The sequence below is a fragment of the Phaethon lepturus genome, unplaced genomic scaffold (genome assembly GCF_000687285.1).
Source record: "Phaethon lepturus isolate BGI_N335 unplaced genomic scaffold, ASM68728v1 scaffold10868, whole genome shotgun sequence".
Classification (NCBI taxonomy): domain Eukaryota; kingdom Metazoa; phylum Chordata; class Aves; order Phaethontiformes; family Phaethontidae; genus Phaethon; species Phaethon lepturus.
In genome coordinates, this window is record NW_010558316.1 from 121,366 (window position 1) to 134,480 (window position 13,115).

The 13,115-nt window shown below is 38.7% G+C and overlaps 1 protein-coding gene across 1 annotated transcript in view; it reads left to right on the top strand.

The window, feature by feature from the left end:
- The window catches only part of LOC104625407 (myosin regulatory light chain 2B, cardiac muscle isoform), a 22,372-nt gene extending 9,500 nt beyond the window's left edge, over positions 1-12,872 (top strand). Inside the window, exons 3-7 of the mRNA XM_010293025.1 lie at positions 1,346-1,421; positions 2,869-2,973; positions 6,474-6,552; positions 11,540-11,588; positions 12,349-12,872. Coding sequence (XP_010291327.1) covers positions 1,346-1,421; positions 2,869-2,973; positions 6,474-6,552; positions 11,540-11,588; positions 12,349-12,447 — 408 coding nt within the window. The 3' untranslated portion in view covers positions 12,448-12,872. The remainder of the gene's footprint in view (positions 1-1,345; positions 1,422-2,868; positions 2,974-6,473; positions 6,553-11,539; positions 11,589-12,348) is intronic.
- The last annotated feature ends 243 nt before the right edge of the window (positions 12,873-13,115 follow it).

A 13,115-nucleotide genomic window follows, 5' to 3' on the forward strand; every position in this document is an offset into this window, starting at 1 on the left:
GGGCTCTGCTTTGCTCTTCATATTTTCTTCTGTTTTGCTTCCAAATTGTGGGGATCACCATTTAAAGCAAACCCCGCCAAAAGGAGGGGAAGCAACTCTAAAGAGTGGGGCTTAATTTTTTATAAGGTGATGGTTTGGCAGGTAAATGAAGGGTTATGAACATGCACGCTGCAAGTAATCACATGGGCAAACTGGAATGTGAGCAGTGAGGCTTTGTAAGAAAGTGGAGGTAAAACTACATGAAGATATGTTGATATAATATGATCATGGAAAGAAGTGGACCCTGTAGAGCAGTAGAATTTAAAACTCTGCAAGTTACTGTAGCTGCAATGGACTAGCTGTATTCTCAGGAGACCTTTGTCTTTCATAATAATACTGAAGTAAGAATAATTCCTGGTCATTGTAAAGATGCACTATCATATTGATGTGCATGTCAGACAGATAACCAGCTCCAGAGACATGCCTGGTTCTACTAATAATCCCCATAGTATCACCAGGGGAATTTCAGGTCATTAAAATCTTTCAAAATCAATGAAACATTAAAAGTGTGATGGCAGTGAATAGACTGACACGCAAATAGGTAAATAGATAGATAAACAGTTAGCTGGCTTGGTAAATAATGGTTAGAATACATAAATTCTGAGTTGGCTGAAAATAGAAAAATAACTGTTTTTTCCTATCAAAAGTTAAATTTTGCCTGATAAGAAGTATTTAAGGTCAACACATCAAGGTCAGTCAGAGCACAGGGTACAGTCTGAAGGATACAATTTGCTGGAAAGGGAAACAAACTTTGAATAAATAATACTATGAAAGCTACATTTCTCTGTACTTTTGAAAATTCATCTACCTCTGTATGATGGATCATTTTAAGGCCCAGAAGAAAATGACTTTAGCTTGATAGCAGAGAGATATCTACAGTAATTAAATGTCTTACAGAATATGATAGCTGCACAAAGGAATGAGGAATGGGAAAGGTACAAAACACACAGAGTAACCACTGACTAAATCCTCCTTAACTAAAGCCTCCCTAATTCAAACTTTTCTGGGTTAAGGCCTGAATGGCTGGAGCTGCCAGCATTGGCTTCAGCCCAGCTACACGCTGCACTGAGCATTAATTTAGTAAGAAGAAATTTGGGTGGGTTTAATTAAGCCCCTTGCCAAGATACAGTAATGTGTTGAAAGTGAGGAAAGTGCAGTGATGTGGCATGATGTGGATGAATCAAAGGAAGTTAAATATTCTTTTTTACTGCATGAATATAATACCCCCATGGACTGGTATGTGTGATTGTAGCACTGTCCAGTGCAACACAGCAATGGCAATAAATTTTCCTTTTTCTTCCAATAGGCTTTTACCATCATGGATCAGAACAGGGACGGCTTTATTGACAAAGCAGACTTGAGAGACACATTTGCTGCTCTAGGTAAACTGGTAGTAATAATTAAACACTTTAAAGAAATGCAGTTTAAATTTCAAGCACATAAGAAAAGTTTGTATTGGAATTACAGTGGGGGAAGTAATGAGGCAGGAGGCAAAAGGAAACCTGTTCAGTTTGACCTTCCTCTTTTATGGCAGTTGCTATCTTACTATATAGCTCCAGCTGGAAAGTCTCCTGAGCAGCCTCTTTCAGAAGCGAAATGAAGGTCTCTCTGGGACTCACTGGCGGGTGCAACAGAGCTGTGCAGCTGGCAGCTCTCCAAAGGCACTGATCCCTCCCCTAAAACTATTTCATAAAAAGCCCACCCAAGCAGGGGTCCATGCCAGGCATTTCTGATTAGCCTCTGAATCCAGGCTTCACAGGCTGCACCTTTTTCATCTAGAAGCCATGCGATATCTACCAATTAATGTTGTTGTCATGGACTAGCTGCCCCTCTGCCCACACAAAAGTAGGAGGACTTCATGTGAGGTTCTGTGCTGCTGTGCATTCATGTGGGGTGGAACGCGCATGTCATGAGATTAGGTATTGTCCATTCCATGCGCATCACAATCCTGGTAATATCAAGCAGATTAAAGCAAATCTTCCCAAGGAAAGGAAAAATCAAAATGCTCATGATCCCAAACCTGGAGTTGTAACCTTGTTGCAACATTTGAGGCTTGAACAGTGATGTAGGCATTTGGGCTTTTGCCATCTGGATCTTATTAAAAAGTGTTTGATAAGAATCTTTAGTGCTCCCTGGGGTGGAATCAGACGCCAGCAGAGTCAGTGCAAAGAGCAGAAGCTCCTGAACTCTTTATTGTGACAACGAGGTTTGCAAACTTTGGCCTGTAGCTACTGTTACCCTGAAATATTTATATCTTAAGGCCAAGTTCTGGTATCTTTCCTGTTCAGTGAAGCCCTTCAATGCTTATAAAGTACAGTCACAGCAAATTACCACTCAATTTGAGCAGGGTTGCCAGGGTCTAAATTCTCATTGATAGGACTGCACAAGGACAGGGAAGGGATACGACTACTCAACGTATCCATCTGCCCTCTACTCAGAAAGGCATCTCAATATACAGGAGGGCAAAGACTGAGACTTTGGATTCACTTCAGTCACTTTGAACTCTGCTATATTAATATTAGTGGGGCTGGTATTTCACCTGAGGTGAAAAAAAACAAAAACTAAAAACAGTTTATTTGGAAGTGCCCCTTCTTTCGTCCACTGCTGGCCACGACTGTATTATTTATCCTTCTTACTCCTTCAGTCACCCTTTGATCTTAGAGCCAGCTCTGCCAATTTGTTTTACACTGGGGTATTCTGGAGTTGTGTTCTACCATGTTATTAGCAAAGTTGCACAGAGCCCTGAGCTCCCCAGTGGGAGGAGATGAATGGGAATCGTTTTTTGAAACACAATTTGTGATTTATTATGAAAAATGATCTCTGCTGCAGGTCGTCTGAATGTCAAGAATGAAGAGCTTGAAGACATGGTGAAGGAGGCGCCAGGTCCTATTAACTTCACTGTCTTCCTTACTATGTTTGGGGAAAAGCTGAAAGGTAAGTACCTTTGGGGGGTTGGAGAGGTATCTGTCAAATATCCTCAGCACTGAAATATCTCAGCACCTTGCAAATTATAATAATGTATCCACAGAACAATGCTTAAAGGCAAGGAGTGATCTCCATTTTCGCAGACAGGGCTGAAGTATGAAAAGGCTAAGGGACGGTCCAGAGGACAATTCAAAGGTGTGATTTCAGCTTACATAAGCTAACATGAAAGTGGTAAGTCGAGGTCCAGAAGGTAATGAAATCACAGCAGCCTGGAGCACAGTGCAGATGAGTTATTCAGCGTCAGTAGGTTCCTGGGCTGAAATCTGTTGCTCATGCTGTAGTGGTATCACTCCCAGTGTTAGCTGGTTTTAAAGTATTTCCAGTATTTCTGCAAAAAAACTTTCTGCACTCCTTTGGCTCATTATGCAAACATGACCTCTGATTCATCCTTGCAGTTATTATCAGGCATGAAGGAGCAACCTGGCCTTTCCTCATTTTCTATATTGGTTGTAACCCAGTGGCCCAGCCTTGGTTTCACTTGAGGTCGATAGTGATTTTGCCATTGGATGAAGATTTCACTGAATAACTCTTAATGGAGTGGATAAATTGCAATAATTTAATCTCAGTGGATTTACAATAATAAGGGAGAGGGATTTTGCCCATTGCCATAGAATATACAGGGATCACTGGAGGGAGTTCAGAAAATGTGGGTACTAAATTTGTTGTGGGAGCTAGTAATCTAGTTGCATCTCTTATACTGTTGATGGCTAGAAACTGCAAGTGAGGGAGTGTGAGGCCAAGAGAAACCTCTAGTCATCTTCCTACATTCATTAGGTGAAAGCCTTGACCTTCGAAGTAAGGTTGGCCTTAGCCAAGCACATTCCAGAAGTTTGTTAAAATAACTAATGAACAGAAAAATGGAAAAATATGATCCCATCTTCTTAAAAACATTTATTGTATTGCTGTTGGACTCTGGCTTCTTTATTGCTGAGCACAATTTCAGTGAAGGGCTTTCTATGCTTGGAATAGAAAATAGATCTGAAAGAAAGAATTAATGTAGCTAGTCCTCAAAGAACTACACTATTGCTAAGTAAAACAGCATGTCTGGGAAGTGTAAGAGATGAGGGAGAAAACTGTAGACTGACACTGAGGAGGGGATTTTATTACTCAGACATCAATCTGTCTTGATCACAGTGTGCCTCCACCTTTACATTCCAGATGTCATTTTGCAGAGTAGGTAGTGCCCTTCTTCATAATCTTCCTTCAGGGATATGTGACTGTTTCTTGTGGGGTGTCCTGCTACCCATTCCTGTCTATTTGTGATGCTTATGATCACACAGAGCATGGAAGTGAGCTCTTCCTCCTTTCCCCTCTTCCCTCTTGTGTCTTACGATGGCTGAAGCTGGCAAAGAGTCTGACCCTGCCAATTGTGTGGCCTAAAACCAGAGCCAGCACAGGAAGGTGAATGGTAAAGCATACCCCTCTTGTCTGCAGGTTTCCTGTTGGCTACTAGCAGAGGAGGAGGTTTTTTTAATTTCCATTTGGTGTAGGGAAAATCACAGCTGTGCTTGTCATGCCCTTCTGGTTGGGTTTGTCATGCGAAGGAAGCAGAGCCAAAAGACTGCACATTCCCAATCAAAACTAATTGGGATGAAGAGCCTTTGTAGTGCAATTAGAAAGGGAGAAAGGGCTAGAGGAAGTGGATATGGCAATTTTGCAACACTCTTTATTAGCTAACTACCACTCAGAGAATTTGGTGAAAGGTGCTTTCTAAGTAAAATTTGTTGTGCTATAATTGATTTCTGTCATAAAAGGGAAGCTGGGATTTTTGGGATGAGCTTTAGCTTTGTATATTGAGATTATGATGCCAGATGAACAGCTAACAAAACTTGGTTTATGTTAATGCCAACCACATGGAGCTGTTTCTACAGGGAGTCAGAATAATACAATTTGTACAGAAAACAGAGATGCCGCACATCAAAGAAACCACTTTATTTACCAGCTAATCAATAAAGAATGCCTGCTGCATTGCTTCTCTTCAAAGCCAAAGTCCAAGGATATGACAGAGTAGAAAATGTAAAACACAGTAAGGGAAAAAAATCCCCCACACAGTGGTGACTACTTAAAATGCAGACCTTTCCTCGGAGCTTGGAAGACGTTTCTCTTCATGGGACAATCAAAACACTCATTAAATACCAATGCTCCTTGTATTGATCATGTATTAATCACAGTTTGAATACCTTGCCTACAGCTTGGCAAAAAATTATACACGGCCGGTGCGTGACAAGAGGGAGGCCATATAGCCTCAGGTTTATTCACTGTTATATCCACTAATATACTACTACTAATCCTTGTGAAACCTTTTAAATGAAGAAAACTAAGAAGGCATCAGGAGTGTATGTAGTCATTAGAGCAGGGAACCTTGACTGGGTTCTCTTCTGGTTTTATCTTTGCCAAACTTTGAAACTGCAATTCTTCATGTTACTACCCATTTTTAATCACACTTTCAACATTTCAGCATCCCAAGTAGCCTCATTTGCCCATGGGCCAGTCTACCTGCTTGTAAATTTGGTTTTCTACAGTTATAAATAATGATTTGTATTGTATACACTACCATAATATTTTTAAATACTGGGGAACAGTCAGAAACAGGTACCCTTTGGTGTGGGTTGAAACTGACTTTGAGTATACTCAGAATCTACAGTGTTACAGACTAATCAGAAACCCCAGCCAAGACTAAGGCACTGTGAAAGCTAGTCCCTGACCCAATTTTTTTCTAGTCTAAATAGATGGGACGGATAAAGGGTGGAAGAGTATTACTATCATTTTACTGCTGGGAACAGAGGAGCAGGGAAATTAAAGTCATACCAAAAGTCTGTGGCCCAGCTAAGAGCAGAAGCAAAATCTTGCAGCCATAGTGTACTGCTTTAAACCATCCTGTTTCTATAAGTAACACTTAATGAAGAGACACTTCAGTGGAAGCGCACTACAGAACATAAGTGCAAATCACCATTTCACATTGATCATCCCGCTTCCATTGCATTCCATTGACATTCTGATTTTATGATGAGCTCCATTTCCTTTAGTGAGGGAAATAACCTCTTCTCTATATTGTGAAGAACAAGTAACATCAAAAAGTGTTTTTACAAGGAATGTACAGTACAAGATTAAAGGAAGCCAGTGAGCGAAACAGTTTGTTGTATTTTCATTTCTGAAAGCCACTAATCCTCTGGGTACTGATATTGGAGACCAGTTCCTGGAAGTTTTCTCTCCTGCAGACATAGAATAGATATGAGTTATTATTTTTAAGCTTCTGAGCATTGAACTATTCACCTCTATTGTTTATCTGACATGACAAATGCTGCCGACTTAAGGAACCTTTGTCTTCAAAACTACAACTGCAGAATTCTTCATTTTGCACTGTTTTCAAGTGAATGCAATTACTTAGCAAGTATTCGGTAGCTATAAAAATACATCCAGGCTTCTGAATTATATTTCATTAATTTTAGGCACGGACCCAGAAGAAACCATTCTGAACGCTTTTAAGATTTTCGACCCAGAAGGAAAAGGCCACATAAAGGCAGACTAGTAAGTTTATTTCAAATCCTTTAAAAACAACAACAACAACAACAACTGCACAAGTTTAAAGTACTGCTTAAAAGCTGTATTTTTTTTAAGAGACAGAGGAACTGTCAGGTAGAGAAACATTTAGCTTTGTAAGCCAGAGTTAAAAGACTGGACTATTACATGAATGTATTTGTATACCAAAAAGAGATGTTATTGTCTTCAGACATTGCAAGAGGCAACGGAAATATAATCACATGTAGGCTATTAGATAGCCTTTTTTGAAGGCCTGGATATAAATCAACACATGACTCTTTGTAGATTAACTCCATATGTAAAATTAAAATGAATGTCTGGTCCCTAATTCTCAGAGTGCTTGACTAAAATGGGAAAGCTAGTCGTCTTTTAAAAAAAAGTGATCAATTTAATTAACTCTGGGACATGGTTTTAGTGAGGACATTTTCCTTGTTATGTGTTTACCATTTGAGCCTTCTGCTTCTAGACAATAATTTTCTGTAAAATTCCACTAGATATGGTGAGAGCCAAACCAAATGATACTATTAACAATATGGCAATTATTGTCAATATAGCTGTTTTTTAAATAAGGAGGCAGGACCTAATTTGTATTCATAACCTGTTACACCAACAAAGCAAGGTAAAAGGACTTTAAGTGCTAATTGCACAAAGGTATATCCTCATTGCACTGCCAGAACAGCGTAAGCAGGCCTTCAGGTAAATGAGAGAACTCATATCAAATCAGAGCAGTGGATGAGGAGGTCTGACCTATGGCTCCAGTGAAATGCTTTATGTACTTAGATTTATGCATATGTTTAAATGCCTTGCTGAATTTGGGGTCCATACATTTACTGCAGCAGCCATTTCAGGTAGATTTTATAAAGCATAATATGTATAGGAAATTTATTAAGGAACCATGAGTTACAAAATTGTCTTTGCATCAGTTCATTCTGCTAACGTTGTGATAAGGTAAATGAAAACTAAACCTCACACCAGAACCTCTAAGGTGGAGTTTTCCATGACATTATCTGCAACTGTGGATGTCTCATGGAAGTTAGTTGAAAATACAAAATTTTTGTACGGTATTTCCTTCAATTACCAATATGCTTTTCTACAACAGCACTCCAGTGGGTATGAGAGTCCTATTATGGTAAGCAATATGCAAAATAAAAGCAAAGAGACAGTCTTTTCACTAAAGAACTTCCAAATTAAGTAAAACGCAACAAGTGGATGTAGCAAACAATCAGAAGGAGCAGAGGGTTAACAGTCGTCCTGATTGTTTTGGCGTTAACATTGTCCAAACAGCTTGGGAAAACAGTCAGAGAAATAAATCAGAAGTGACTCAAATGATCAGAATAAAATGTAGCCTGTTGCCAAATAGGCCAGATCACACAGTAGTGAAATCATAACCATGAAATACAACCTTCTGATAATACAAAACCCATGAAATGTTCTATTTCCCACCACTATCTGTAACAATATACTGCATACAAAACCTGCAGCTTGCCACCCTGTGTCCGGTTCTACATTCCTTAGATGCTGGAAGCCAGTTGGAGTTTGGGGCAAATTAGGAATGCAGTATCACACTCCAAAATGAAGATGAGAGAGAAATACTTTTATTTTTCCTTGATGGAAAAGGTCAACCTTGTCCCCACCCCCACTGCACTGCTAACATTAGACAATTGTTTTCATTCATCACCACAACAGAGCATAATGTTTACTTATTAGACCCGAGGGTAATGTTGATCATTACAGAACAAACCATTAAATCAATTCTGTGAATGTCTTTGAGGTTTAACTTCTATTCATATGCTTCCAAAATTTAGACATTTGAAGGTTTTGAAATAATTTTTATGTTGGCTCATACAGCCATTTCAATATGACAGTTAATGTTAATAAATAATATTTCTCCATATTAAAAAGTCCTGGAATGTTTCTCTCCAAAACCAGCCATGTTGACCTTTTAATCAGAATTTCTTTTTATGTTCATGGAGTTAACATCCTTCTGAGAATTTTTATGCCTCTTCCCTCTGCGTGTTTTCACCTCTAGTCTGGAAATGACTCACTCAGTCCATCTGATGGTAGCTAGGATGGAGCCTTCTAACCTTTCCAGGAGTTTATAACTTACTTCCAAATTCAATGACAGACTTTGTTTGTCTGCATCGTTATACCACACATAAAATCCTTCCTATAGCATGATGTCAAAAAGAGAAAATGCTTTAGGTCAGGTTCTCAGCTGGTGTAAACTGGCATAGCATTTGGAAAGGTTAGATGATTCAGTCCTAAATGCCATTCGTTGGACAAAGTGAGTCAGGCCAACATCAACTGTGTCTAATGCTGATGCCAACAAAACTTTGCAGATTTGTACCATATGAAAATGGACCCAGGGAGTTTACATGCATTCTGGACCTTTGGAGATTAGCTTGGCTGAGCTGGTGGTGTTTTCTTATCAGAGTTGTAGAGCACTGCTCGTTTAAACTCACCTGGTTTCCTCCAAGAGAGCACTGTAGAAAGGGCAAACCCAGTGGAAAACCAAAATGTCCCAGGGATTTCACAGATATTTTTAAAAAAGATTTTGAAAACATAAGAATGCAACAAAGTATTTGTAACTGTAGAAGGAATTGATGTCAGCCAGGACAAGAGATAATATTTAGACTCCTATGTCAAGGCAAATGAACATTCTTTTTTGCCCAGAGGACTTTGATTTTTTTTTTTTTCTTTTTGAGAAGCAAAGAGTCTTTAAAAAAGCAAACAAGATACACAAAGAAAGAAGTGCAGAGTCTCCAGCTTTGGAAATTGTGAGTGTTCGTTTCCCTATAAAATAAATAATGGAAAATGTGCATAGATCCTTAACTCAGTCCTTCTTCCTTATGAGTGTGCCAGAGCCTACTGGGCTGTGCATCAGAAGATTATAATTAGATATTTGATCTTTTCTTTTCCCCTAAATACTTTAAGCATGTGAATAGAAGACATGTAGTGCCCAGATCTCTCTTTAATTCAGTCCTGTTTGTGATGAAGTTTATTTGCAACTTCTGACAAAATTGCTGTAAATGCTTCCTTCTATTCACCAAGCTCCTTCCTGTATCACACTTCCTATTTACATTTGATAATGCCATTTGCCCCAGCGCACATATATCCAATAATCAATTTATGCTGATAAGAATGATCTCTCTACTCTTGCACCCACTGATCATTTGAGAATTCCACTTCAAAAATGCAGTCACATGGCCTGATAACAAACCAGAAGCAGCAGTATGAGAGAAGGAGATGAAGAAAGGGTTTGCTAAGTAAATGGTAAAGTAATGCAGGGAAAATATATACAATAGCTTAAGCACTGTCTGTGACTTCAGAGTATTTCCCAAAAATTGCATGGATATTTTCACTCTTGTTCTTCTGGCAAGATCCTTATTCATTACCCAGAAACTTCTTTTTTCAGTTTTCCCTTTGTGTCCTTCCAAATGAGCACTTCACATCAACAAGACAGGGATTCAGAAGTGTATATGCCTCCTATGCAAATTGAGATATGTCTTTGTTGTAGTCTTTTAATGGAAAAAAAAATTGTGTGTCAGAGATACGAGGAAGTACAGTTATAGCTTTGCCATCAAAACTACACTTTTATCTGTGTAACTCTTTTCACTCGAGATGCATGGTGTATGGGAGCAGAAAGGGAAGCTTTACTGTTTTGCCTGAACATTGGCATCCACAAAAATATGAATTTTGCTCATATGGAAGTGTTCCTGTGCAGGCATGATTTCTATTATAAATGGTTAGTTTTAAATATTCACTCTAAAAGGCAGAAATAAATATTCACTTTAAAAAGCAGAAAAGGCTGTTTCTAGAAGAGCTATTGCTCTCCCCACAAATTCTTTTAAAAAGCAGCCTTTTTTCAAATCTACAAACTAAAATAGATTTCTATACTTGTTTCAGCTTTTGTTTTTGTACGATAGACCACTCATCTGTTATCACAGGTTTATAGTCTTACTGATCTAGAAAAAATCCTCATGATGTATAAATACTTTAGGTAGTAACAAAAGGTGACACTCTGCCTCTACAGTGTGAATGCAAACTCGTTGAGATTAATATAGGAATTCTTCTACAGGAAAGGGAAGTTATTAGTGCAAGCGAAAGGCATGTTCATGTGATATAACTGAGTTCATACTGGTAGATGTTCTAGCACATTGTGCATGTACTGCCTTCAGCGCATGAATAACTGGGTGAAATATAAAGACATTTTATCTAAAGGGGTTAGACTAGAAAGAGTAATCATTCTTTCTGGCTTTTCTATTCACCTATAAACTTAGGTAAAAAAATTACATGCTCAACTGACTTCCCACAATGGGTTTGAAAACAGAGAGTAAATCAGCTGAGAGTCAGTCCCAAAAATATTCTCTTTGATGTAATTGCATAGGATGCAGATCGTGTGTGGGATAAGCTCCTTGTTACAGTGCTGTAACTCCAGATCAAGACATTATACCGTGAAATACAACAGGTCTCATGCAGTTTCACAGTCTCCTCTGGGAATGACTGCATGCAAATAAAGGGATTCTCAGATGATGATTCAGAATAGCTGTTGGAGTTCTCTTTCAAGTCCTCTTTCTCATTTCATGCTCTGTTCCTCTCATCCTCAGATTTTACAAAAAATATTCTCTCTTTTGGTATTGTTAAGTGATCCAAATTTTAAACAGCAAGTGAGAAAACCTACCATTTTGGGTTAATATAAGCATACAAAATTCCTGTATTTCAATTAGAGTAATAATCTTAAACAATTTTAAACCTCTATAAAATTTCACAAAAGCAAAATAAGTTGGCAGAGCGAGGCATTGACACTGATGGGTGCCCACAGAAAATCTCTTATAATATCATGTAAGGATTAACTGCTCTAATTTATGCGGTCACACAGATTTTCTTTCATGCAACTTCAGGAGGGATCTTGCCATCTGAATTGTCATGTGCCATTATCTCTCTTTAATCAGGTTATTTCGTTTTATTTGAACAGCATCAAAGAAATGCTTATGACACAGGCAGACCGGTTCAGTCAAGAAGAGGTAAGGATCTTCTTTATTCAAATAGGAATCTTTCTCCAAATATTTGCCCCTCTTTAAATGCATGAATTCAGCTGAAATCCAGACTAAAAGAAGGCTGATGCCAGCTCTAGCAACTAGGAACAATCCAAAGCATCTCTTCTGAGTAGCTCCATGGTTAAATCAAAGTCAAACAGATTCTTTGGACTTCCATCCAAGTGTAAGCATGGCCTATCTCTTGCTGTTCTTTCCTATGGTGAGCTGGGCACTGAATTTACTAGAGTTCAAGTGGGTTTGGGTGGGGACTGTGATCTGGTTTCCATTTCTGTGAGAGTTATTTTGTTTGAAATCTGAAATGAGTTCTGAAATGAGGTACTGACTTTGTGGTTTGAGAGAGACTGAACATGGATTCAGAGAGATTGAACATTGCTCCTTCTGGGAGGAATTTAGAGGGACTTTATTTTCATAAGAGGAGATGGAGTGAAGTTGCTTTGTGGCAAGAACATACTGTAGTGCGGACTGTAGAACATTTTTTGGTCAGGGCTTACCTGGATTTCAGGGAGAGCTCCTTTTGACAAGGAATTTGCTGGGATTCTATCAGGACTGTATTAACTAGTTCTGTCCTAATTCCTATTTCAATTTCACTGAAGTTAAGGAAAACTTTTCTGCAGTGGTTAATGGATCAAGGCAGAAGGGAGCTGAACTGGGTTGAAAATGCAAAGCAGTACATGTTGCTGTCACACAGTCCTACGTTTGTAACACTTGTCTCCTGTTTGCTTGGCAGATCAACCAGATGTTTGCTGCTTTCCCTCCAGATGTCTCTGGTAATCTTGACTATAAGAACCTCTGTTACGTTATCACTCATGGTGAGGAGAAAGACTGAGAGGAAAGAGATGAGCTTCTCCTGTGATGATGCACCAAGTTATTTCATAATGCTTTTGTGTGCAAGACAAAGGGCTAAACATTCAGTATGTGAAGTCATGTGGTCATCAGAAGAGAACCAATAAAACAATTGAAATTAGATTGAAATTATTTAATGCTCCTGTTTTTATAAAAGATGAAAATACCAATTTTGTGAGTTTTTTCCCATCCTTTTTTTTTGTCAGTGGTTTGAAATGGAATTTTCTTGATGAACTGGTGCTTTCGTGATTTATTGACAATCCTAATGTTCTCCAGATGGTCCATTGGGCACTGCAGTGTTGCTTAACCTCTTGTCTTTTATACATAAGCTCCATGTGTTAATTGAGAAATCCTCTAACTTATTGCACCAGGAAGAGCATTTGGTAAACAGAATTCTGTTCCATTTCACAGCCCCTAGCAATGAAAGTGTAAATAAAACAATCTTAAGCTCTTGTGGATATGCAATATGCCCTCTCTGACTCAGTGATGTGGCCAGTTTCATAAGCCACTTGACTCGTTTGCTTTGGTGCAAAAGAACAGGAATAGTGGCTATTTTTCTCATAGTAAAATTTACCTAGGTGCACTTAGAAACCAGTAATAACAAATTTCCCCCTTCAGAGGTACCCTTATTATGTGTAGGAGGTTGTCCAT